Source organism: Symphalangus syndactylus, chromosome 16 (assembly GCF_028878055.3).
Source record: "Symphalangus syndactylus isolate Jambi chromosome 16, NHGRI_mSymSyn1-v2.1_pri, whole genome shotgun sequence".
Classification (NCBI taxonomy): domain Eukaryota; kingdom Metazoa; phylum Chordata; class Mammalia; order Primates; family Hylobatidae; genus Symphalangus; species Symphalangus syndactylus.
In genome coordinates, this window is record NC_072438.2 from 11,828,417 (window position 1) to 11,855,251 (window position 26,835).

Genomic DNA, 26,835 nt, shown 5'->3' on the forward strand with positions numbered 1-26,835 from the left:
TCAGGGCTAGGCTAGTTTTCAGCCCCACTCCCTGGCCTGGGAGCTTTTGTGATTTAGGAGAATGCATATTTACTGCAAGTCTCACTCACAGATGGGCCTTACTCAGGTGGTCATGTATCCTGGGTAGTAAGTCAAGCACTTTGAGTACCGAGCACACACGGCCTATTTCTCTTCTGCCTTACACTTCCTCCCCTACCTCTGCCTGTTGTATTCAGGGTTCACGCACTGAGTTTCCCTTAAGGAGTAGGTGGGAGCGTGGGCAGCTGTCTGTGCTGTGGCTCTCTCCCTGTGGGGTGACTTCGCAGAGCCTCTTTCCTGCCTTGTCACCTTACCCATAGGCTCTGCTCTTTAGTGACTCCCCTCTGTGGCCCCAGCCCTTCCTCTTGGCAGCTTCCAGTGATGTATTACTGGCAGTGTTGCTTTGTCTTTAGTTGACATTTCTCATAAGTGGACCAAATTATGTTTTTATGACAGGCCTTGTTGTGGGTCCTGAAGAGAACAGCTGTATTGTACAGGCTGCCCTGTACCCCGTGGGTTAATTATCCATTCTGAGCCCTGGAGGAGAGGGCAGGTTCTGGGGTACCAGGCAGATGTGGCACCACCTTGCCAGCAGCCTGGAGACTGGTACTTGTTGGCACAGTGAACTTCTGTTTGGTTATGTATAAAAAATTTACATTTGTACTAGGGATTTGGAAGTGAATGGCTTCTGAGGTAGAAGTCCTATTTTATTTAAAGATGTCTTTGTGGAAAAGGGTTTTGAGAGGTATGTGTAGAGTGAAATTCTAGAGTAGAACTTTTTTTTTTTTTTTCAGACAGAGTTTCGCTCTGTCCCCCAGGCTGGAGTGCAGTGGCATGGTCTTGGCTCACTGCAAACTCTGCCTCCTGGGTTCAAGCGATTCTCTCGCCTCAGCTTCCCAAGTAGCTGGGATTACAGGAGTGTGCCACCAAGCCCGGCTAATTTTTGTATTTTTAGTAGAGACAGAGTTTCGCCATGTTGGCCAGGCTGGTGTTGAACTCCCGACCTCAGGTGATCCACCGGCCTCAGCCTCCCAAAGAGCTAGGATTACAGGTGTGAGCCACAGTGCTCTGCCTAGACCAGAACTTTTTGTTTACTACTTTCTAAATCTTGGTCAAAGGCCGGGCGCTGTGGCTCACGCCTGTAATCCCAGCACTTTGGGAGGCCGAGGCGGGCGGATCATGAGGTCAGGAGATCGAGACCAGCCTGGCCAACATGGTGAAACCCCATCTCTACTAAAGATACAAAAAATTAGCTGGGCGTGGTGGCGTGTGCCTGTAATCCCAGCTACTCAGGAGGCTGAGGCAGGAGAATAGCTTGAACCCAGGAGGCGGAGGTTGCAGTGAGCTGAGATTACACCACTGCACTCCAGCCTGGGCAACAAGGCGAGACTGTCTCAAAAAAAAAAAAAAAAAAAAAAAGCTGGGTGTGGTGGTGTGTGCCAGTAATCCCAGCTATTGGGGAGGCTGGGGCAGGAGAATCGCTTGAACCTGGCAGGCAGAGGTTGCAGTGAGCCAAGATCGCGCCACTAGACTCCAGCCTAGGCGACAGAGCGAGACTTCATCTCAAAAAAAAAAAAAAAAAAAAAAAAAAAGTCCAAAGTAACACCAGATTGTCTGAGGTTGTGGCCCCACAGTGCTTGCTGCAATGGGGACTTGGGCGTTCTCCAGTCTTCCTAGGGACACTGTGTGTCCTCCTGATTTGTAAACTGAGAGATGGAAATGAGATTAAAGGCTGTAGGGTGAGCCGAGGCTGCATGTCGGTTGGAGTTGTCAGTCCCAGGTAAGAGGAGCCCTGTGCCACAGCCTGGTGTGGGAGGGGACATGTTGCTGGTAGATGGACGTAGAGGAAGGGGCCTAGAGGAAGTGGGGGAGCTCACGTGGGACCTGGAAGGCTGGGGTGAGGATTTTGGTTTTTAGATTAAGTGCAGTTGGAAACAGTTGAAGGGCTTTGAGCAGAGGAGGATTTTTTTTTTTTTTGAAAGACCTCTGGCTGCAGTGAGAATAATGGTTTGCTGGGTAACAGCGGAAAGCAGATAGAAGGCTTTTCTGTAATCCAGGTGAGAGGCGACAGTGGCGATGGGGGTGAGAGAGAGAGATGGGTTGAACGTAGCAGGATCAAAGCTAATTCTTAGGATTCTGACTTCAGAAATGATTTCCTCTGGCATAGGGAATACTAAAGGGCTAGATTTGAGAAACAGCTTGTACATTTTGTTACATTTCTTTATTTTGGGTCTCATGCTCTTGGGTTCGTGGTTGACTCAGCGTCGGATAAGCAGGAATCTCCTTTCTTCTTCTTCCTTTTTTTCCCACCTCACTCTTACTCTCGTGTCTCTCCCTCTCCTGAATGTGCTCTACTCTCAGAGGTTTGGGTATCTGGACATGTGTGAATCTGTGTTTTAAGAAGCCCATGAGGCTGGGTGTGGTGGCTCACACCTGTAATCCCAGCACTTTGGGAGGCCGAGGCTGGCAGATCATCTGAGGTCAGGAGTTTGAGACCAGCCTGGCCGCCATGGTGAAACCCGTCTCTACTAAAAATACAAGAATCAGCCAGTGTGTGGTGGCGGGTGCCTGTAATCCCAGCTACTCTGGAGGCTGGGGCAGGAGAATCACTTGAACCCAGGAGACGGAGGTTGCAGTGAGCTGAGATCATGCCACTGCATTCCAGCCTCCGCGACAGAGTGAAACTCTTGTCTTCAAAAAAAAAAAAGAAAAGGCCCTTGTGTGGATGTGTGTTTTCATTGCCACCTGTGGGACGTGGGTCCTTCTCTGCTTTCACCACTTTGACTGTCTGCTCCGTGGCTGCGGTCCCTCAGTGCTGCTGCGCCACCCCTCGCTTGTGCGTTTGTTCCAGGAGTGTCTGCTGGGCGCCTACCTGTTGGGCTCTGTTCTAGGCTCCCTGCTGCCTGGAGCTGACTTTCCAGCTGGGGAGGCTGATGGACAAAGCCTGTCCCATGGCGGGAAGAGGTAGGGAGGGGTGGTCAGGAAAGGCCTTGCCAGTGTGGTGATACTTGAACAAGGCATGAGGGAGATGAGGGGTGCACCTGGCTCTTTGTTTTATCTGGGGGAAGAAGTTTCTAGTCAAAGGGAGACAAGCAGTACGAAGGCCTTGTCTGGGAGCACCCTTAGGTGTCCAGGTAACAAGGAGACCTGTGAGGCTGGAGCAGAATGAGTCAGAGAGGCTCAGGGGACAAATATGAAAGATTTTTATTCAACAACTTTGGTTTTTATTGTGTTATGAGGGGATTGTGGGAGAGTTTGTGCAGAAGAGTGATGTTGTGTCGGTTCTGAAAGAGCTCCTCCAGATGTCTCGTGGGTGTGGGGGTAAAGGCTGGAGCAGGAAGACCAGTTAGAGATGTGGTGTCAGTGTGGGGTGGGCGTCTGATGGGGGCGTGTGCTGCAGTCTCTTGATGTGTGCTGTGGAACGTCGGGAGTGGGGTGAGCGGTCTCTTCTGTGGAACGTGGGGAGTGGAGCACAGGTAGAGATTGAGAGGGCCGGCCTGTCTCACACTAAGGCTGCTGCATTTGCTCACCTTGTGTTGTCTTTGCAGTAGACAGTGCCCAGGCGTTCTGTGCTCTCGTTCACTGCTGCTGCAGATGCCACCATACGTAAATTTGGCTTGGGACATGTTGAGTTCAGAGTGCCTTTGAGATATCCAAGGGGATATGTGAATTAGGCAATTGTACTGTAGACATTTGACCCCTAAATCCAACTTCTGGGAGTCGTGTGTATTGACGGTCATGGATGTGGTTGGCGGAAGAAGAGCATCTAGTGGAAAGTGGCTGAGAAGGGAGCTCTGAGGGTCTCTAATGCTCAGAAGCAAAACCGTGCTTTCCAGGACTGCAGCCTCTTCTGTAGTATCCACGTTTATGTCTAACCTGCCTTAAATAAATGTGGAGCTGGGGGAGGGTGAATAAATACTACATGCATGGTATTTTTAAATGACATGAATTAATCATTTAATTAAAAACAAACATTTAAAACTTTTATCTTTTTAATGTTTCTTCAAAAACAACATTAAGTCATTAATTCTGGCGTTTTGGCCTATTGGAAGCATTGAAAAGCTGAACGATATCAAGAAAAACTTCTGGAGAATAGAAGCTTCCAGCCTTTGGGGTTCGTGACCCGCCTGTGGGAAGGAGGCCTGGCATCCCTCCCCTCTGTTGGTTCACACTCCTCTATCTTCTTCCTCCTCCTCTTTCTCCCACACACAAATGCGTGCCATGCTCCTCTGCCTAGGCCTTCCAGCAAGGGACATGAGTAACTGATCAGTCCAGGCAGCAGAGTGCACAGCAAGCTTCAGGTCGAAGGTGGCCGGGACACTTGCCGAGTGAGATGTCAGAGGCCTGTGCCCCAGGAAAGCATAGAATCAGGTCAGGTTATGAGACGGTGGAAGAGAATCCCAGGTAGCCCTGGCAGCATGTGCAAAAGTGTGGTACACCAGGGACTTGGACATGGTGATCATGGAAGGTTTGAGAACAGGAATAGTGGCACTCAGTCAGGGCCAGGCTTGAAGGAGGATCAGGAGCATGGACTTCATGGGGAAATCGTTTTGAAGATGCAGTTTATTAAGCAAACAATAATTGAGTTTTTAAATGTGTTGGGTATTTGTTAGATACTGGGATTGTTTTATTTTTTATTTTTATTTTTTATTTATTTTTATTTTTTTTGACACTGAGTCTCGTTCTGTCACCCAGGCTGGAGTGCAGTGGCCTGATCTCGGCTTGCTGCAACCTCTGCCTCCCAGGTTCAAGTGATTCTCCTGCCTTAGCCTCCTGAGTAGCTGGGATTACAGGCGCCCACCACCATGCCTGGCTAATTTTTGTATTTTTAGTAGAGACGGGGATTCACCATGTTGGCCAGGCTGGTCTTGAACTCCAGACCTCAGGTGATCCGCCTGCCTCGGCCTCCCAAAGTGTTGGGATTACAGACGTGAGCAATCGCGCCCGGCGAGATACTGGGATTGTAACATTTGGAAGAATTATGCTCCCTGCCCTTCACGAGTACACACCATCATCCATAAAGATGGGCCTTCTGCCATCTTCCCTAAATGTTCCACACTATCTTCCCTAAATGTTCTTGTGTGTTGCTTGCCATGGTCAGGTTACAAGGACATGTCACGTGGAGTGGTCTCTGCCCTCAGGAGGCGTATGTCTCAGGTGAGTTAGACAACGAGGGATGCAAGTAGCAGCAGTCCAGGACTCTTAATAGAGAGGTCAGATTCCTTATAAGTTCTTTTGGCACTACTGAATGATATAAGCAGTAATATTGAGTAGCTGTGCCACATACCCATTTATTATTTATTTATTTATTTATTTTTTTTGAGATGGAGTCTTGCATTGTCGCCCAGGCTGGAGTGCAGTGGCACGATCTTGGCTCACTGCAACCTCCACCTCCCAGGTTCAAGTGATTCTTCTTGCCTCAGCCTCCCAAGTAGCTGGGATTACAGGTGCCCCCACCACGCCTGGCTAATTTTTTTGTAATTTTAGTGGAGACAGGGTTTCACTATGTTGGCCAGGCTGGTCTTGAACTCCTGACCTTGTGATCCGCCTGCCTTGGCCTCCCAGAGTGTGGGGATTACAGGCGTGAGCTACCGTGCCTGGCACACCCAGTTATTAACATTAGAGCGGGACACAGTGGCATGTACCTATAGGTCCAGCTTCAGGGGGCTGAGGCAGGAGGATGGCTTGAGCCCAGGGGTTTAAGGCTGTATTGCACAATGATTGTGCCTGTGAATAGCCACTGCATCCCAGTCTGGGTGACATAGTGACACTTGCTCTTGCTCTGCCTTTGTCTCCCAGGCTGGAGAACAATGATGCTATTGTGACTCAGCCTCTTGAGTAGCTGGGATTACAGGTGTGCGCCACCATGCCTGGTGAGACCTTACTTCTTAGAAGCAAACAAAATCTATATATCTAAACACTGGCCAACGCTTATCAGACACTGTTCTAAACATCTATATATGTGTGTGCTTCTAGTCCTCAAAGTAATTTGAAGTAGTAGGTGCTGTTGTTACCCCAATGTTATGCTGTGGTAATAGGCACAGAAAGGCAAAGGCCTTGTTCAGCACTTTGGGCTTAAGGGGCTCACGGAGATACTGTAGCAGATATAGAGGCAGCAGGAATAGTGATGTGCCTATTCTCTGACCAGTCTTTGTAGTTTAGAGCCCGTAATTGCTGTAACATATTCACAAAGCAGTTTTTTGAGATTTTCATTTGGTTGCTTGGTTTTCTCACAGGTGTTCATCTTCTCAAAGTTAACGTTATCTAAGGTTTTAGTTGATATGAGGACTAAAACACCTGAACTTTTTTGAGAGTATTATGGGGTCCGTGTAATATTTATTCCAGGTAGTTATTGTTATTACTACTTTTTTTCTTTTTTGAGACGAAGCCTCGCTGTCACCCAGGTGACATATCATACCTTAAGATATTTTTGGTGTTAAAACATTTAATTTTCAACGCCATGAAGTAAAAACACATTGTTAGTGCTTGGGACTATTGTATTCCTTAGAAGACCCATTAAACTTTCTAGACCTGGAAATTTCTTTGTGGTCATTGGTCTAGGTTTAATGTTTCTTGCTGAATCAAGTTTGACAATCTATTCACTCAAAAGTGTTTTTTTTTTTTTTTTTTTTTGAGACAGAGTCTCGCTTTGTCACTCAAGCTGGAGTGCACTGGCACGATCTCAGCTCACTGCAACCTCAGCCTCCTGGGTTCAAGCGATTCTACTGCCTCAGCCTCCTGAGTAGCTGCAATTACAGGCGCCCGCCACCACACCCGACTAATTTTTTAATTTTTAGTAGAGGTGGAGTTTTGCCGTGTTGGCCAGGCTGGCCTTGAACTCCTGACCTCAAGTGATCCACTTGCCTGAGCCTCCTGAAGTGTTGGGATTACAGGCGTCAGCCACCACACCTGACCTCTGATTCATTAACTTCTGTTTTAATGTTTAGTAACAACTTGTTCCCATTCTGTTTAGGGCCTTTCTGAATTGATTTCTAATCTCAAGCTGTTCATTTGTTTCTTCCCTCAGAATAATACTAGCAATTAGAGCTATGAACTTTTAAGTACAGCATTGGCCAGACATCTAAAGTTTTCTTATACTGTATAATCGTTCTCAGTTTTGTTGTTTTTCTGAATCTGTTCATTCAACAAACATCCATTAGCACATATTATGTACTGGTAACTGTGGTAGCTACTGGGAATATAATGACTATCCCCTATTCCTCTCTTCAGATACTAAGTATTGTTAGGACTGTAATTACAGATTTATTACTTCTTCTGTTTTTTGTTTGTTTTTGAGACAGGGTCTCCCTCTATCACCCAGTGGTGCAGTCAAGCTCACTGCAGCCTTGACTTCCTGGGCTTAAGCAGTTTTCCCACCTCAGCCTCCTTGAGTAGCTGAGACCACAGGTACACGCCACCCTGCCCATTCCTAATAAAGTACTCTGTTACTTATAATATTTTTCTGATTTTAATTTGCTACCCATGCATTTTTTTTGCATTTGCCTGCTTTATTTTGCTTGTGTTTGAAATTTCGTCATTTTAATGATAATAAATAGCTGCCATTTTGACTAATGATTACTGTGCACTAGACTCTGTATCAAGCACTTGACTTACCGTATCTCATTTGATTCTATGGCAACCTTCTGAGTAGGTTTTTTTTTTTTTCCCTCAATCCTCCATTTACAAAAAAGGCAACTGAGGCTTGGAGGGGTTAATTCTTGCTTAAGGGTAAACAGTGAGTAGTTTTCAGTCATTCTTGTACTGTCTGTTTTAAGTACAGTTGACCCTTGAACGAAGGGGTTAGGGAGGCTGACCCCGTTGTGCAGTCAAAAATTCGCTTATACCTTTTGACTCTCCATAAACCTTAACTACTAATAGCCTAATGTTGACCAGAAGTCTTACCAATACTATAAACATTCGATGAACAAATATTTTGCTTCTTATAGATATTATCTACTGTATTCCTACAATAAAGTAAGCTAGAGAAAATAAAATGTTATATTTACTATTTAGTAAGTGAAAGTGGATCGTGATAAAGGTCTTCATCCTCATTCTCTTTACATTGGCTAGGCTGAGGAGGAGGAGGAGGAGGAAGAGGAGAGGTTGGCCTTGCTGTCTCAGGGGTGTCAGAGGCAGAGGAGGTAGAAGGGAAGGCAGGCACACAGTGTAACTTTATTTTTGATGAGGCAGGGTCTCGCTCTGTTACCCAGGCTGGAATGCAGTGGCGTGATCACAGTAAATGAGATGGGGGTCTTGCTTTTGTTGCCCAGACTGGTCTTGAACTCCTGGCTTCAAGCAATCCTCCTATCTCAGCCTCCCAAAGTGCTGGGATTACAAGTATGAATCACCACTATGCCTGGCCAGCAATATATGTTTTAAATTAATCCAGAGCGTACCTTCAAATGATACCATGGCTGGGCGTGGTGGCTCACGCCTGTAATCCCAGTACTTTGGGAGGCCGAGGTGGGTGGATCACGTGAGGTCAGGAGTTCGAGACCAGTCTGGCCAACATGGTGAAACCCCATCTCTACTAAAAAATACAAAAAAAATTAGCCAGGTGTGGTGGTACGCACCTGTAATCCCAGCTACTTGGAAGGCTGAGGCATGAGAATTGCTTGAACCCAGGAGGTGGAGTTGCAGTGAGCTGAGATCGTGCTGCTGCACTCCAGCCTGGGTGGATTCTGTCTCAAAAAAAAAAAAACAAAGAAATGCTGTCATATACCACTTCACACTAGTATAAGAACCTTGTACAGTATATTACCAATTCCTCCCTTCATCCTTTGTGCTATTGATGTTACACATTTCGCTTCTACATATGATATAAACACACAGTACATTGCTATTTTTGTATTTGAAAACCAATCTTTAATTGCACTAAAAGTGCAATTAAAAATAAGGCTGGCTGGACGTGGTGGCTCATGCCTGTAATCCCAGCACTTTGGGAGGCTGAGGCAGGAGGATCACTTAAACCCAGGTGTTGGAGACCAACCTGGGCAGCATAACAAGGTCCTTTCTCTACAAAAAATAAAAAATATTAGCCAGACATGATGGCACTCGCCTGTGGTCCCAGTTACTTGGGAGGCTAAGGTGGAAGGATTGCTTAAGGTTGGGAGGTTACAGCAGCAGAGACCAGTGATCATGCCACTGTACTGCAGCCTAGGTGACAGAGTGAGGCCCTGTCTCAAAAACAAAACAAAACAAAAAAACAAGTGAAAACATTGATTTTTCAGCAGTGAGAATGGCTGTTATTAAAAAGTTAAAAATAACAGATGGTGGTGAGGTTGTAGAGAAAAAGGAACGCTTATACATTGTTGGTGCGAGTGTAAATTTGTTTAACCATTGTGGAAGACGATATGACAATTCCACAAAGACCTAAAGTCAGAAATACCATTCAACCCAGTAATCCCATTACTGGGTATATACTCAAAGGAATATAAATTGTTCTGTTACAAAGACACATGCATGCGTATATTCATTGCAACACTGTTCACAATAGCAAAGACATGGAATCAACCCAAATGCCCATCAATGATTGATAGATTGCATAAAGAAAACATGGCACATATACGCCATGGAATACTATGCAGCCATAAAAAAGAATGGGATCCTGTTCAGGGACTTGGATGGAGCTAGAGGCCATCCCAAACTAACACAGAAACAGAAAACCTCATTTGTAAGTGAGAATAAGCAGAACAGAAAACCAGATACCGCATATTCTCGCTTATAGCTGATGAGAACACATGGACATGTAGTGGGGAACAACACACATTGTGGCATATCAAAGGGTGGAGGGTGGGAGGAGGGAGAGGATCAGGAAAAATAACAACTGATGGCTACTAGGCTTACTACCCAGGTGAAGAAATAATCGGTACAACAAACCCCTGTGATGCATGTTTACCTGTGTAACCTGCACGTGCTGCACATGTACCCCCAAACTTAATCAAAAGAAATGTGACCTCCCCCATTTTGGAGCTAGGGTCTGCAGGGAAGTGTTGGATCATGGAGGTGGGTCTTCATGAATGACTTCATGAATGCCCTCCCCATGGTAATGAATGAGTTCTTGCTGTGTTAGTTCACTTGAAATCTGGTTGTTAAAAAGAGTCTGGGGCCTCCCCCCTCTATCTCTGGCTCCTGACTCTCTTGCCATGTGATGCATTTGTTCCTTTGCCTTTTGCCATGAATAAAAGCTTCCTGTGGCCTCGCTAGAAGCTGAGCAGATGCTGGTGCCATGCTTTTATAGCCTACAGAACTGTAAGCCAAATAAACCTCTGTTCTTTATAAGTTTTTTAAGACCCAGTGATTTGGCCGGGCTCACGCCTGTAATCCCAGCACTTTAGGAGGCTGAGGCTGGCAGATCATGAGGTCAGGAGATCGAGACCATCCTGGCTAACACGGTGAAACCCCGTCTCTACTAAAAATACAAAAAATTAGTCTGGTGTGGCGGGCGCCTTTAGTCCCAGCTACTCGGGAGGCTGAGGCAGGAGAATGGCATGAACCCGGGAGGCGGAGGTTGCAGTGAGCCGAGATTGCGCCACTGCACTCCAGCCTGGGCGACAGAGCAAAACTCCGTCTCAAAAAACAACAACAACAACAAAAAACCCACTGATTTATTTTATTCCATTTTTGGGATTGCCATTTCTTTTGTAGATCTAGGTTTTGTTCTGATACCATATTCTCTCTTCCTGAAATACTTTCTTTCTTTTTTTTTTTTGGAGGTGGAGTCTTGCTCTGTAACCCAGGCTGGAGTGCCGTGGCACAATCTTGGCTCACTGCAACCTCCGCCTCCCAGGTCCAAGCAATTCTCCTGCCTCAGCCTCCCGAGTAGCTGGGATTACAGGTGCATGCCACCACGCCTGGCTGATTTTTTGTATTTTAGTAGAGATGGGGTTTCACCGTGTTTCCCAGGCTGGTCTCGACTCCTGAGCTCAGGCAGTCCGCCTGTCTTGGCCTCCCAAAGTGCTGAGATTACAGGCGTGAGCCACCATGCTCAGCTTCTGAAATACTTCAACATTTTATGTGGGTTAGGTATGCTGGCAATAAATTTCCTGTTTTTGTTTGAGAAAGTCTTTCTCCTTTATTTTATTTATTTATTTATTTATTTATTTATTTATTTATTTATTTATTTTTATTTTTTTGAGACGGAGTCTCACTCCATCTTGTTCCAGCCCAGGCTGGAGTGCAGTGGCGTGATCTAGGCTCACTGCAAGCTCTGTCTCCTGGGTTCACACCATTCTCCCGCCTCAGCCTCTCGAGTAGCTGGGACTACAGGCCCCCGCCACCACGCACGGCTAATTTTTTGTGTTTTTAGTAGAGACGGGGTTTCACCATGTTAGCCAGGATGGTCTCAATCTCCTGACCTCGTGATCTGCCTGCCTTGGCCTCCCAAAGTGCTGGGATTACAGGCGTGAGCCACCACACCTGGCCTTTCTCCTTTACTTTTAAAAGATCCCTTTTCTGGGTATAGAAGTCATAGTTAAACGCTGTTTTTTTCTTTCAAGATTTTAGAGAAATTACTCTCTTCTGGTTTTTATGGTTTCTCACAAGAATCCTGCTGTAATTATTGTTTTTGTTCTTCCATGTGTAATGTTTCTTTTATCCCTAGCTGCTTTCAATCTCTCCTCTCCTCCCCCAGCCCTCTTTCTTTTCGAGACAAGGTCTTGCTCTATTGCCCAGGCTGAAGTGCAGTGACATGATCACAGCTCACTGCAGCTTCGACCTCCCAGGCTCAAGTGTTCTCCACCTCAGCCTCCCAAGTAGCTGAGACCACAAGTGTGGTCTAATTTTTTAAACTTTTTTGTAGAGATGAGGTCTTGCTATGTTGCCCAGGCTGCTCCTGAACTCCTGGGTTCAAGCAATCCTCTCACCCCAACAAGTGCTGGGATTACAGGCACGAGCCCCACTGTACTTGGTCAGTGTTTATTTCCTTCCTTCTCCCTCCCTCCTCTCTCTCTTTCTCTTTCTTTCTTATTTTCATATTCTTGGTTGAGCATGACTTTTGTCCTAATTAGTTGTGTATCCAGTTGTCTTTTGTTTTCAGAAGTGAAGAAGTGATAGGACCAGGTGTTTTGTTGTTGTTGTTGTTTTTTAACGTTCTCTGTGCTTCTTGGATCTGCGGTTTGGTGTTTGTCATTAATTTTGGAAAATTCTCAACCGTTATTTCTTCTGCTCTGTTTAGAGCTGGCCTCAGTTTATTATTTGCTGTGTGTTATGCAGCACAGGCTTTGAATTTTTGTAGAGGCGGCTTGGATCTAGGATGAGGAGTGTTTTACCGTGGCAGTGTTTGAAATTCTGTTTTAAGTCTTCTTTCTTTCTTGTATTTCACAGGGGGTTTCTTTGCATATTCTTCTGCCAGCTGTATTCTGTTGTTGGCTGTTGTTTGAAGCTTTTTGACTTGGAAGTGTGTAGTGGTAGTGAGGTGCTGCCTCCTTTTCTGGTTAAGGCTCAGTTTTTTGTTGTTGTTATTTTTTTGAGATGGAGTTTTGCTTGTCTCCCAGGCTGGAGTGCAGTGGCACGATCTCAGCTCACTGCAACCTCCACCTCCCGGGTTCAAGCGATTCTCCTGCCTCAGCCTCCAAAGTAGCTACAGGCACCTGCCACCATGCCCAGCCAATTTTTGTATTTTCAGTAGAGACAGAACCCTGTCTTTGACCACATTGGCCAAGCTAGTGCCAAACTCCTGACCTCAGGTGATTTGCCCACCTTGGCCTTCCAAAGTGCTGGGATTATAGGCGTGAGCCACTGCGCCCGGCCAAGTCTCAGTTTTAGACATGTCTGGTAACTGTGGATTTCAGAGGTGCAGCTGTCTCAGTTCTTCTGCCTTTTCCCTGGCTATAATTTTGAACTCAGTGTGTAATCCTGCCCCTTTTGCAGGACTAGGTCTCTCCTCTCCCTCTCTTCCCTTCCCCCCGCCACCCCCAGATTAGGACTTTTGTTTCTGAGTGGAGATTGAGAGGAAGGATTTGAGTGAAAATTCTTGCCCCTCCTTCCTGGCTCCTGGTCCCCTCCCTGAGTTCTGCGCTACTGTCTTTGCTTCTTCGGGCTCTTTCAGATCTTTTCAGCGATTGCCTCATGAGTGCCACAGAGAAAGAGCCTGCAAAGTAATGCAGGGTTTCCCAGTTTCTGCAGCTGCCAGAAATTGTCCTGACAGCCTGTACTCAGCCTTTCGCAATTTGTCTTTTATTCTTGCTGAACTCTCCTTACCGGTGTCTGATTGTGTCTACCCCAGGTGAGTGTATGTGTTTTCTTTCCCTGAAGGCACTTAAGATTATGGGCCAGTGTGTGTTGTGTAACCACAGCTCTCCAGCAGGTTCAGAAACAGTCATGGATATGAAGTTAGTCTGGCTGTTTTGCACTGTAAGGTTGAGCATCGTGCTCTCCCAGCTTTCTTCATCCTAGGGCAGAAGAAAGAAGCAGCGATGTCTTGAGGAACAGAAGTTTCTTGGTGTAAGTCCAGTTTACCAATTTTTTTAATGATTAGTGCTTTTGGGGTCTCAAGAGATCTTTGTCTACTCCAAGGCTGGGAAAGCTTTCTCCTTTGTTTTCTTCTAGAGGTTTTATAATTTTAGCTGTTATATATAGGTCTGTGATCTATTTCAAGTTAATTTTGGGTATAGTGTGAAGTGAAGTTGGAGGTGTCCCCCACTTCGTATTCATATCCAGTTGTGTACCATTTATTGAGAGATCGCTCCCTATGGAATCACCTTGTTCATTTGTCCTTTAGACGATGTTCTTTAAACAACATTTCTTAAAAAAATTAGCCGTGCTTGGTGGCTCACACCTGTAATCCCAGCTACTCAGGAGGCTGAAGCAGGAGAATCGCTTGAACCTGGGAGGTGGAGGTTGCAGTGAGTGAAGATTGTGCCACTGCACTCCAGCCTGGGCAACAGAGCAAGACTCCATCTCAAAAAAAAAAAACAAAAAACAAAAAAAAAACCCATCTCTAAAGAATATTTCTGGCCGGGCGCGGTGGCTCACGCCTGTAATCCCAGCACTTTGGGAGGCCGAGGCGGGCGGATCACGAGGTCAGGAGATCGAGACCATCCTGGCTAACACAGTGAAACCCTGTCTCTACTAAAAATACAAAAAATTAGCCAGGCGAGGTGGTGGGCGCCTGTAGTCCCAGCTACTCGGGAGGCTGAGGCAGGAGAATGGCGTGAACCCCCAGGGGGGCGGAGCCTGCAGTGAGCCGAGATTGCTCCATTGCACTCCAGCCTGGGCGACAGCGAGACTCCGTCTCAAAAAAAAAAAAAAAAAAAGAATATTTCTTACTGTTAAATACTATAAAAATGCATAAAAGTAATGTACAGGTTTGCAAATTAATTTGGCCCCTGGTATAAGCACCATTCAGATAAGGAAAAAGCCCACTAAAGGCTACTACTCGATTACAGTTTCCTTTCTTTCCCTTTCGTTAAACATACTAAATGGCAGTGTGCAGTGGCTCACGCCTGTAATCCCAGCACTTTGGGAGGCTGAGGTGGGCGGATCATGAGGTCAAGAAATCGAGACCATCCTGGCCAACACAATGAAACCGCATGTCTACTAAAAATACAAAAATTAGCTTGGCGTGGTGGTGTGTGCCTGTAGTCCCAGCTACTCAGGAGGCTGAGGCAGGAGAATCGCTTCAGCCCAGGTGGTGGAGGTTGCAGTGAGCTGAGACCGTGCCACTGCACTCCAGCCTGGCGACAGAGCAAGACTCTGTCTCAAAAAAAGGAAAACAAAACATAACTAAACATCTCAACACTATAGTTTTGCCTGTTTTTGTACCTTATATAAATGGAAGCATCCATACTGAATAGGGTATATAACTTGTCTTACCCAACAATCTTTGAAAGATTTATTTGTTTTGAACTTAGCTATGGTTTATCCATTTTAATTCCTGTATAGTATTTCACCGTATAGATGACTGTTCATTCATTCTACAGTTTATGGGTTATTTCCAGTTTGGGACTGGCATGAATACTTTTGTACATGTATTTTGGTGCATACAGGACTTAATATGAGGAAAGATAGATATCCAGAAAAGGAATTACTGGGTCATAGTCTACATGTATTTTCACGGTCTTCATGTAATGCCTATTTCCCAAAGTGTTTATACCTATTTTCACTCTACCAGCAGTGCTTGAGAGTTCCCATTGTCTCATGTTTTTGGTTGAGCGTGGGTTTTGTCCTAATTTTCTATTTCAGCCTCTCTGGTGGGTAAATGGTGGTACTATGATTTAATTTATCTGTGATATGTAACATCATCTTTTCACATGTTTATGTCTATAGACCATTTGGGGCATCTGTTGTGAAGAACCTCTTCAAGTCTTTTGCCCAGTTTTTTCAGTCAAGTTGTATATCTTTTTCCTATTTTTCTCATTTTTCACTTTTTTTTGTCTTTTTTTTCATTTTCTTAATGTTTATCAAATAGAAGTTTTAAATTTAGGCTGGCCGTGGTGGTTCACGCCTGTAATCCTAGCCCTTTGGGGAGGCCGAAGTGGGCGGATCACCTGAGGTCAGGCGTTCAAGACAAGCCTGGCCATCATGGCGAGACCCCGTCTCTACTAAAAAATACAGAAATTAGCTGGGCGTGGTGGCAGGCACCTGTAGTCCCAGCTGCTTGGGAGGCTGAGGCAGGGAGAATCGCTTGAACCTGGGAGGTGGAGGTTGCAGTGAGCCAAGATTGCGCTACTGCACACCAGCCTGGGTGACAGAGCGAGACTGCATCTCAAAAAATAAATAATTTTAAAATAGTTGAATCTGGGCTGGGTGGGGTGGCTCATGTCTGTAATCCCAGCACTTTGGGAGGCCGAGGCCGGTGGATCACTTGAGGTTGGGAGTTCGTGACCAGCCTGATCAACATGGAGAAACCTCATCTCTACTAAAAAGACAAAATTAGCCAGGCGTGGTGGTGCATGCCTGTAATCCTAGCTACTCGGGAATCTGAGGCAGGAGAATCACTTGAACCCAGGAGGCAGAGGTTGCAGTGAACTGAGATGGTGCCATTGCACTCCAGCCTGGGCAACAAGAGCAAAACTCCGTCTCAAAAAATGTATATATGTATATAGTTGAATCTGTTGATCTTTTCCTTTATGCTTTAGTGCTTTTGGTGTCTGTCTTGAAAATGTTTTCGTTTACCCGAGATCATGAGGATATTATCCATCATCTTTCACATTAAGGTCTATAATTAAAGAATTGATTTTTGTGTATGGTGTGAGATAGGGGCCTAGTTTTTTTCCCCCCCGATTTGGGTATCTAGTTGTTCTGTGTTAACTTCAATTTAAAAGGCCATTCTTTCCGTAGTATTGTAGAATGCCATCTTGGTTATAAATTTAGTGTCTGTGTTTCATACCTTGGCTATAAATTTAGTGTCCGTGTATCATACCTTGATTCTATATTCCTTCGTCTACTTTTGTATCCTTGAGCGGCCAGTACCACACTCTCTGAATTATTATAGCATTTTTTGTTGTTGAGAACAGGGTCTTGCTCTGTTGCCCAGGCTGGAATGCAGTGGCAGGAGGATGGCTCATTGTAGCCTCAACCTCCTGTGCTCAAGTGATCTTCCCACCTCAGCCTCCTGAGTGGCTGGGACTACAGGTGCATGCCACTATGCCTGGCTTATTTTTAAATTTTTTGTAGAGATGGGGTCTCCCTCTGTTGCTCAGGCAGTCTTGAACTCCTGGTCTCGAGCAACCCTCTCACCCAAGCCTCCCAAAGTGCTGGGATTACAGGAGTGAGCCACCATGCTCAGCCTAGTATAGCTTTTTAATAAGCCTTAATAGTCATTCTGTATTGTTCTTCATGAGTGTTTTGGCTATTCTTGGCCATTTATAATTTTATGTGCTTTATGTGAAATTAAACTTCTGTATCTTAGTCCGTTTGTGTTGCTATAAGGAATACCTGAGGCTGGATAATTTTGCTCCTGGTTCTGCAAGCTGTATAAGAAGCATGGTGCCAGCATTTGCATCTGGTGAGAGCCTCAGGTTTTTTCCACTTATGGCACAAGGTGAAGAGGACCCAGTGTGTCCAGATGACATGATGACAGAAAAAGCCAGAGAGATGGGGAAGGAGGTGCCAGGCTCTTTTTAACAGCTAGCTCTCAGGGAACTAATGGAATGAGAACTCACTCAGTGCTGCAAAGACAGCACCAAGCCATTCATGAGGGCTCTGCCCTCATGACCCATGCACTTCCCATTAGGCCCACCTCCAGCATTGGGTGTGGTGGCACATGCCTGTGGTCTCAGCTACTCAGGAGTCTGAGGTGAAAGGATCGCTTGAGCCCGAAAGTTTGAGACTAGCCTGGCGACCTAGTGAAACATCGTCTCTACTAAAAATACAAAAATTAGCTGGGCATGGTGGTGCATGCCTGTAGTTCCAGCTACTTGGGAGACTGAGGCAGGAGGATCACTTGATAGCCCAGGTGGTGGAGGTTGCAGCGAGCCAAGATCGTGCTACTGCAGTCCAGCCTGGGCAACAGAGTGACCCTGTCTCAAAATATGTAAATAAAAGAAAAAGAAAAAAATTTTAAAAAGAAAGAACTGGGGTGGACAACTCTGAAGGATTTTGCCAAAGAGGAAGGAAAAGATAGGCAGTGAGAAGCTGGGGCAGAAGTGCCATTGAGAGGAGATCGTTGTGTTTCTTCAGAGTGGGAGACAGCATATTTGCATCCTAATGGAAGTGATGCAGGAAAGAAAGAGAAAGTGATGATATGAGAAGAGGACAGAATCAATGGGGTGGTCCTCAGGTGGCGACAGGATGGGGTCTGGTGCACGTGATTGTGAAGGGTAGTTGGAGGACATTGGAGAGGAGGGCACAGGCGCAGGTCTGCGGATGTGTGGGAGCTGTGAAAACTACTGCCAAGTGCTTTTCCGAAAGATTGCTGGCGCTCACACCACCCTCAGCAGTCTGTGAATACCCATCTTCCTTCATAGGCCTCAGCACGGAGTGCTGTGTCCCTGTTCTTCCCTCCTGGGCGCCCTGCTCCGCATTGACCGAGCTCGAGATCCCCACATCTACTCCACTGCTCCCCTTCCTCTCAATTTCCGTCGTTAGGCTCAGGGACCTTGGCCCTTTCCCTGTGTCCTGCCATGAAAGTTCTGGTGCCTCTTTACCTTAAGTCATCTACTCATCTTTTGAATTATATGGACCATAAAATTTTTAGTCATCAGCTTGGTGACTTAGCTTTATCAACATTGTATTATGGGAAGGAGAGGATTCTGTAAAAAAGCAAGTATTGCCTGTGGGCCTGACTGTTTTAGGTCACTGGCTAGCCTCTGGTTTGGCCGTCCTTGGGCCAGATGCCTCCCTGCTGCCAGGGGAGCACAGGTGATGGTGATGGATGAGGGACTTCCCCATCAGCAGAGGTGTGGGTGACTTGGGGCTTGTCAGGTGTGCAAATGGCTACTTTGGAATTGCTTCAGGTCACTTAATTTTCAGATGCTGCCTACCTATTCCATTTATTGTCTCTGAATAAAAGCCATTTTCAGCCTCTGTTCTATTTAAGTAGTTTTATTTTTCTCTCTGGTCATTTCTGGGTATTGCTGTAAAGACTGTTAATGCCTTATGCAAAATGACTGGTTACTGTGATTTTTCAGGAACCTTCAGAGATTGAAGGGATACAAACTGCAGTGTGAGAAGTTAGTAGCCCTTTGATACCAACTTTTTATTTGACCTTAGTAGATTAACTTTACTTTAAAGATTGGCAAAGAACGGTATGTTAGAAATACATGTCAGTCTGCTGCTATTAATAAATTCAAGCTGTTTTGCTCTTTTGCTATATGGAGCTTGAATGTAGAGACTTGAAGTATTTTGTAGATATTTGTGCTGTCCCATGACAGAGCAGGGATACGAAACTTGCCCTGGCATCCAGACATGTTCTGAGGCTGGCTCAGACATTTGTTTTCTTCTGGGTAAGTAGCATCAAAACAAATAGTAATTATATTGTTTAATAGACTTAAAACATGGCAACTACATTTGTATAGGAAAAACCACATTAGTAACATTACATGGAGAAAAACATTTTATGTAATTATAGTTCCAGCAAATACCACTATGCCTTCATTAATGCCTTAAAACCATCTTATTTACATCTGTAGAACCACTGGCCATTTAATAGGGCAATTCAGGAGCAATCATTAAAAACAGTTGCAGTTTTCATTAGGTTTTCTCTGTTTTTTCTAATATGTAAACTGAAATTAAAAGTAAATCCTTCAGAGTTCATTCTTAAAAAAAAGTAAGTCCTAAGGAAAACTGTTATATTAGCTATTTAAAAGGATGCTGTAATAATGTAGAATCAATCACTGTTTGTTGAATTTTATTGAGTTTCCATGGAACAGCCTTGAAATTATAAACTGCTAGATATTTACTCTGTAAGATTACAGAAATTATTTATCACAGAGCCTTAAATACTTAAGGTAATTTTGTGCCTGACTCATGATATGATTGTTACCAATCTCTTTGTAACTACTGAGGAGGAGGTTTAAGTATTAATGTTAGTAATTGCTCTCCAGGCAATGCCTTTTGCTCAGAGAACCTGCATATGCTTTGGGAAAGCTGAGTTCAGGAAAGAAAGGGTGAAAAGGCACAGGTATTTTAGTGACTACACATAACAGTGTTCCCTGGACTTGAGTGCAGGTAGCTAATAAAAGATGATGTATAGGCTGGGGTTGGTGGCTCATGCCTGTAATCCCAGCACTTTGGGAGGCCGAGGTAGGCAGATCACAAGGTCAGGAATTTGAGATCAGCCTGACCGACACGGTGAAACCCCATCTCTACTAAAAATACAAAAATTAGCCGGGTGTGGTGGCGCAGGCATGTAATCCCAGCTACTCAGGAGGCTGAGGCAGGAGAATCTCTTGAACCCTGGAGGCGGAGGTTGCAGTGGGCTGAGATCGCGCCACTGCACTCCAGCCTGGGCAACAGAGCAAGACTCTGTCTCAAAAAAAAAAAAAGACAAAAAGGATCATATATAAAAATGCAGAAAATTGTCTGGGTGCCGTGGCACACACCTGTAATCCAAGCATTTTGAGAGGCTGAGGCGGGTGGATCACCAGGTCAGGAGATCGAAACCATCCTGGCTAACATGGTGAAACCCTGTCTCTACTAAAAATACAAAAAATTAGCCAGGCGTGGTGGCGCACACCTGTAATCCCAGCTACTTGGTAGGCTGAGTCAGGAGAATCACTTGAACCTGGGAGGCGGAGGTTGCAGTGAGCCGAGGTCGTGCCACTGCACTCCAGCCTGGGTCATAGAGCAAGGCTGCCTATCAAAAAAAAAAAAAGAGTGTAGGAGTTGTAGTAATTAGCTGTGTGTGACATGTATTGATTGAGGGGTAGGGAGCAAAATTCACAGAATAAAAGTTAACTGTAGTGGGGTTTGAAGGGATGCCTTGCAGTTGTCTCGTAAAGGAAAGGTGGGGAGATTGGTCTTTTAGGGAAGCAAGCAGCAAGTATGAAGGCAGGAAGAGATAAAGCCACATAGTTGGATGGGGCGGGAGTGTGGAACTGTAAGGAGTTTCAAGTGGGTGATTTTGCAAGAACACACTGACCAAGGGCCTAGTGTATCCTGCTTGATCTTTTGCTAAGGACTTGATCTTTTTAGGCAGCGGGAACAATCGAAGGGTTTAAGGCAGAGAATGTTGTGGTCATAGCTGCAGTGTGAGGGGGTTTTGACAGGAGATAGAGGACATGTGGGGAGCAGACAGCCCTGAAGGCCGGTCGGCAGGAGGTAGCAGCGTCACCAGCACGGGGCCTTTGTTGTGTCTCCTGCTTTAGCGTTCGTGGGGTGGTCTAATCTGGGTTGTGCTACCGTTACCCAAGAGGATATTGCTTTTACTGTTCTTACCCTAAAATGACCTTTTTTCTTCATGTTTATAAGAAGTTTATCTGTAAAGTATTTTTAGTAAGTCTTGAGTTTTCATGTTTAATTTGGAATTTCATTTTGGAAACAAATTTCAAAACTAGAATATAAGCCTAGCAAGAAAACAAATGCTATTATGATTTAATGTCTTTTATGATACACACACACCTCCCACCCCCATGCACTCAGGCCACAGTCACTGGGTGGTAGAAAATCAGTTTATTCAGAAAACGTAAAATACATCATAGATGTAGAACTCAGCTGTTAGTAGTGTTCCCAAAGTGTTTTCAGCAATACTGCCATCTTAGCCATATGTCCATATTCTCCTATGCAAAAATTTCTGGGTTATCTTGGTCCCTTACATGGATATATATACACATTTTATATATTTACATATTTCATCTATATGTTTGTAGGATTTGGGGGATGATACTAGTATAATGTTCATTCTGGTATATACATATATAATTTTTTTTTTTTTTTTGAGGCGGAGTATTGCTCTGTTGCCCAGGCTGGAATGCAGTGGCGCGATCTCCGCTCGCCGCAACCTCCGCCTCATGGGTTCAAGTGATTCTCCTGCCTCAGTTTGAGTAGCTGGGATTACAGATGTACGCCACCATACCCAGCTAATTTTTTGTATTTTTAGTAGAGACGGGGTTTCACCACGTTGGCCAGGCTGGTCTTGAACTCCTGACCTCTTGATCTGCCTGCCTCGGCCTCACAGAGTGTTGGGATTACAGGCATGAGCCACCATGCCCAGCCTGGTACATTTATTTTTAAAAATATCAATGTAACTAGACTTCTGCTTCCAAGCAAGAGGTAGTAACTAGAAGTGGATTTATCTTCCTGCCTCAAACAGTGAAACAAAGGACCAAAAAAATGTACCAAGTAGTAGTTTTCCAACACTGGACCACAGGCAGGCAGGACAGTGATCCCTGAGAGAAGAAGAAGAACTGTGGCAAGCCCCAGCCTTGCCCAGGCTTCCTGCCTGGAGAGAGTCTGAAGGCTAGGACTTGGAGAGCTACCCAGACCGAGCCCGAGGATCTCCTTGATTGAGGAGGCTGAGTTGAGACTTTGGGGAGGTCAAAGTAAATTTGCAGGGCAGAGTACCAGAGAGGAGAGAGCAGCAAAGAGGGGAAGGAAGAGCTCTGCGTAGGGTTCTCCCCAAGCCCAGCTGAGGGCGCATAAGCACATGCCTGTGGGGAAGCTCTCCGCCCCTGGGCTAGCACCCTGGAAGTGAGGAACGGGACAAACCTTGCAGCTCACATAGGGCCAGGAGCAGTGTGTGTTCCCACCAGCCATTGTGGGAAAATCTTATAACCTGCAGGACCCTGGGTGGCAGCTCAGGAGGATATTGCCTCAGTTGTGGGTAAGAGGAAAGGCATTCTGATGCTGCCTTACAGATCCTACAAGCCCTGAAAGGACCAGACTCTTCCCAAACAGCCCTCCTATGGCCCACGACGAAGCTCAGATACTGAAGGAATGAAAAAATACCCAGCACCTGACGCTTCATACTTGCCCCTGGCTCTTCTCCTTCTCTCACACCTCACAGCTGGCTCCTTCACAGCCTTATCCACTTCCCTTCCTGCAGCCCTGGTCCAAGCCACTGCTGTCTGGCTCCTGAACTGCAGATAGTCGTTTCTTCCCGTTCTCCCATCCCATCTCTCTCTGCACACAGCCTCAGAGTCACTCCTTGACTTGAGTGGCCCTCAGCTCTCTCCCATCTCTCCTTCTGCTCTTGCCAGCCCCATGCCAGCCACTGGGCTCCCCACAAGGTACAGCCATGTGGGCTTCAGGGGTCTCCTCAAGGAGGCCCTCACTGGCCACCGGATTAAAGGGCACAGATTCTCTTTGTTGTTACGTTTTTCTCCTTATCACTATTTAATTAGTTAATATTTTTCATGTATTTGTCTTATTTATTGCCTTTGTCTTTGACAGTTTTCTTCACCATTGTGCCTGGACCAGTCCCTGAGCATGTGGTGGGCTCAGTAAATCCTGGATGACTGGTGAATGTACAGGAGCTGAGCTGTGCGCTCTCCGGTCATTTCTGGCTCTTATATTATGATTTTAGGCTTGGGGACCTTTGGGCCTATAGAGCTCAGCATCTCATTCTGTAATTAAAAGGGCAGGCCAGAAAGGTCTGGTGGATATGGCTGTTCTGCCAGTGATGGGAGCTGTTTTCTAAGACCTAAGGAAAAGAAATGGCTTTATATTGGGATAAATCGGTGTGCTTTTTTTTTTTTTTTAATTGTCATCATTTAGGCTTTTGGGATTTGTTGGTGTGGAAAAATACATGGATTCTCATGGTACTCAGTGGTTTGAGTAGTCTGGCGCTCTCTAGGACTCTGGGGAGGTAGGACCCAGTTGTCTGCCCCTGTGCCCCAAACAATTCAGCTCAGGATGGCTGCTGAGCTGGGTTCGGGAAAACTCACAATCCTGTGGACGTAACAGGAGTCAGCAGTTTTGATCACTGGTTCGTGGAAACACGTGAGAATATATATGAACATCTTTTGAATCTTGCTGCTGTTGTCATTCATTCTTTCAATCACTAATTCATTCATTTATACATTCAGCCCCTTGTTTAAATATGTGCTTCCTGCCAGTCAGCAAGAAGTCTTAAGAATGCAACCTGGGGTCCAAATGAGAGCCCTCAGTGGCTGTTGAGGGGCCAATCTGTCATGCACATTGGGTCCTTTTGAATACCGGTGGTGGGATGGGGAGACAGCTCGAGGCTGTGGGAAGAGCTACAGGTCTGGCCGGCCTTGGAGAAGCTTCTGGGTGGAGATGGAAACTGAAAAGCCAGAACAGCGTCAGCTAGGTCCACTCTCTTCCCACCTGGCATGTCCTGCAGCAAGGGCACCCCACACGGCAGGAGAAACCAGCGGGGGTTCTCTCACCTCCACCCGACTGTGTGTCCTTTTTCTGGCTGCCTCTGGAAGGCCAGGCAGGGCTTCGCTTTGCCCTGCTCCCTGGGAGTGCCTCCCTCCAGCCTCTCCTCAGGCTTCGAAGGGGCTTCCTCCTAAGGTGCAGAGGCAGCCCTGTGTGAAGGACCCGTCTTAGGATTGGGTTGGTATGTGTTAAAATCCTGTGTCTCCCCCCCAACACACACACTTGCTGGCCTTGGGACTTTAACCCCATTTCCAGTTGTGTGAGACTCAGTTTCTTTTTCTTTTTCTTTTTCTTTTTTTTTTTGAGACTGAGTCTTGCTCTGTTGCCCAGGCTGGAATGCAGTGGCGCGATCTCGGCTCACTGCAACCTCCACCTTCCAGGTTCAAACGATTCTCCTGCGTCAGCTTCCCGAGTAGCTGGGATTACAGGTGCACACCACCACGCCCAGCTAATTTTGTGTTTTTAATCGAGACAGGGTTTCACCATGTTGGCCAGGCTGGATTTTTCTTTCTTTCTTATTTTTTTTTTTGACACGGGATCTTGCCCTCTCACCCAGGCTAGAGTGCAATGGCACGATCACAGCTCACTACAGCCTCGACTTGCTGGGTTTTAGCAATCCTCTCATGTCAGCCTCCCTAGTAGTTGGGACTACAGGCATGCACCACTATGCCTGGCTAATAGTTGGATTTTTTGTAGAGGTGAAGTCTTGCTATGTTACCGAGGCTGGTCTCAAACCTCTGAGCTCAAATGACCATCTCACCTCTGCCTCCCCATGTGCTGGGATCACAGGCGTAAGCCACTGTGCCCAGCCTTCAGTTTCTTTTTCTGTATTTGTGTTTTAAAGGCTAATTTTATTTTTTTTCTGATAGAGTGGGTGGTTATCTTTTGAGAGGTTTTAGGGTATAACAATCTTGCCTTTTCCTCCTACCTCTAAGGCCTCTTCCCTTGCCCCACATTGTAGGGCCTATTTGAAAATGCAGATGTTTATTTACATCAGATGATAGGAGATGAGCTCAGCATCATTACTGCTGGGCCTGGAAGAGAGTCTGGGCCTTGAATGTGCAGCTGCCATCAGCTCCCTGTTTATCTTGAATCTGGAATTTGGACAGCCCACCTCAGAGATGGTTTGCATCTGCAGACACACTTAAGCCAGAATTGCCATCTTGAATCTGAGCCCTGGTGTGCAGATGCCTCTAGAATAGTGGTTTCAGACTTTGTTGGTGGTAACCAGTTCTGGTAAACAGTCTGAAAATTGAGGCTGACAATTTCTAGCATGTGGTGGAAAAGTAATACAGAAGTCAAGGTGAAGGAGTTAATTTGACAATTTTCTAACTCGTACTAAGATAAGATTTTCTTTATGGCATTATTTAAAGTATTATGAGTTTCTAGAACATTAGGTTTAGTTTTATTCAGTACGTTTCCTATTTTATGTTTCTGTATATAAACATACACATGAATTTTAGTTTTAGAACTATACATATATTTTAATATTCTTGGCTTTGTAGATGAGGTTTTGAAAACAGAATTTTTTTTTTTTTCTATTCCAGACTCCTTTTAGTTTTGGCATGAATCATAGGACACCACCCTACCCCGCTGGGGATTATTGTCTTCTGTGCAGAAGTGAACGGAAAGACTCCTCATTCTTAGAGAGTGGAATTAAGACTGCGAGCAAATTGGCCCTTTCCATGGCTCCCAAGGGCAACAGCGTGCTGCACCTGCCGCTATGGGTGTGCCCGGACTGCCGCAGGACTGTGGAGAAGGAAGAGAGGCATGGCGGCCTTGACCAGCCAGTGGTGAGTGGCTGCCAGCACAGGCAGCGCAGGGCATTGGCTCCCCCGACCCAGGTTATGGGGCTAACTGGCAGTGAAAGAAATGGATTTGCTTTTGCTTCAGGGGGCACTCCCTCCTGCACCACCTTCTAGTCTGTGTCTCCTGGTATGTTCCTCCTGGTCTTCCCTGGCCACACTGCAGTAGGTGGCAGGACACTTGCCCTCCTTGTCTGGGCACAATTCAGTCATCAAGCTATGTGGCCCTGAAGGGTGATTTTTGGCTTTGAGCTTAGTATTTCTTTGGTGGTGCAGTTTCTTGAAAAGGGAGTACAGTTTTCATGTGTTTAGTTCTCAACAATTCGACATGCAGGTAATTCTTTACCCGATGCAGCTCTTAAGCCTCGCCTTCCCTTTTACTTGTTTGTACCGCTTCAGCCTCTTGCAGGCCACAGCGAGGCCACCGCAGGCTTGGCTGGGAAGACCACACCCTTACTCTCATCTTTGACCTGATGTTTTGGTGGGCCCTTGTGCCGGGCAGGCTTTCACATGTACTATTTGGGATCTGGAAGGAGTTGGCTTTTGCAACTATTTGAGGCCCTACATTCTAGGCCTCTTCTGTGCCCTTTGATTTCTGCTTGAAAGCGGCTAATTATTTTCTGAGCTCTTCTCTTCCTTCTGATACCTTGCTTTGTGCAGCCAGGAAGCATGCGCATTCCCTGCTCCTCTGTTTTCTCCTGCAGAACTGCCTTGGGGGAGTCCTGGTGACAATCTGAAGAGCGCGTCCCCACTGCCTGGTGTGGGTTTCCATCTTTCCTGGCCTTGGAGGCAAGCCCCATCTCCAGGGCCAGTTTCTATCCTTGGGGTCTCATTGTCAGAATTACTTTCTCACTCGGTCCCTCCCGCATGTCCCCCTTTCTTGCTGTACTTTTCTTTCTAACATACTATGTATTTTACTTACTCATTTGGTTTGCTTTCATCTTCATTAGAATATAAAGCACAAATCTCACACCAGTTAGAATGGCCATCATTAAAAAATCAGGAAACAACAGGTGCTGGAGAGGATGTGGAGAAATAGGAACACTTTTACACTGTTGGTGGGACTGTAAACTAGTTCAACCATTGTGGAAGTCAGTGTGGCGATTCCTCAGGGATCTAGAACTAGAAATACCATTTGACCCAGCCATCCCATTACTGGGTATATACCCAAAGGACTATAAATCATGCTGCTATAAAGACACATGCACACGTATGTTTATTGCGGCACTATTCACAATAGCAAAGAGTTGGAACCAACCCAAATGTCCAAGAACGATAGACTGGATTA

At 45.8% G+C, this 26,835-nt stretch overlaps 1 protein-coding gene across 5 annotated transcripts in view; it reads left to right on the forward strand.

The window, feature by feature from the left end:
* Window positions 1–26,835, forward strand: part of FAM193A (family with sequence similarity 193 member A) — a 187,801-nt gene that overhangs the window by 31,137 nt on the left and 129,829 nt on the right. For all 5 annotated transcript variants that reach the window (XM_063619653.1, XM_055245846.2, XM_055245845.2 and 2 more), the window contains exon 2: window positions 25,290–25,535. In XM_063619653.1, the coding sequence (XP_063475723.1) occupies window positions 25,290–25,535 (246 nt within the window). The remainder of the gene's footprint in view (window positions 1–25,289; window positions 25,536–26,835) is intronic.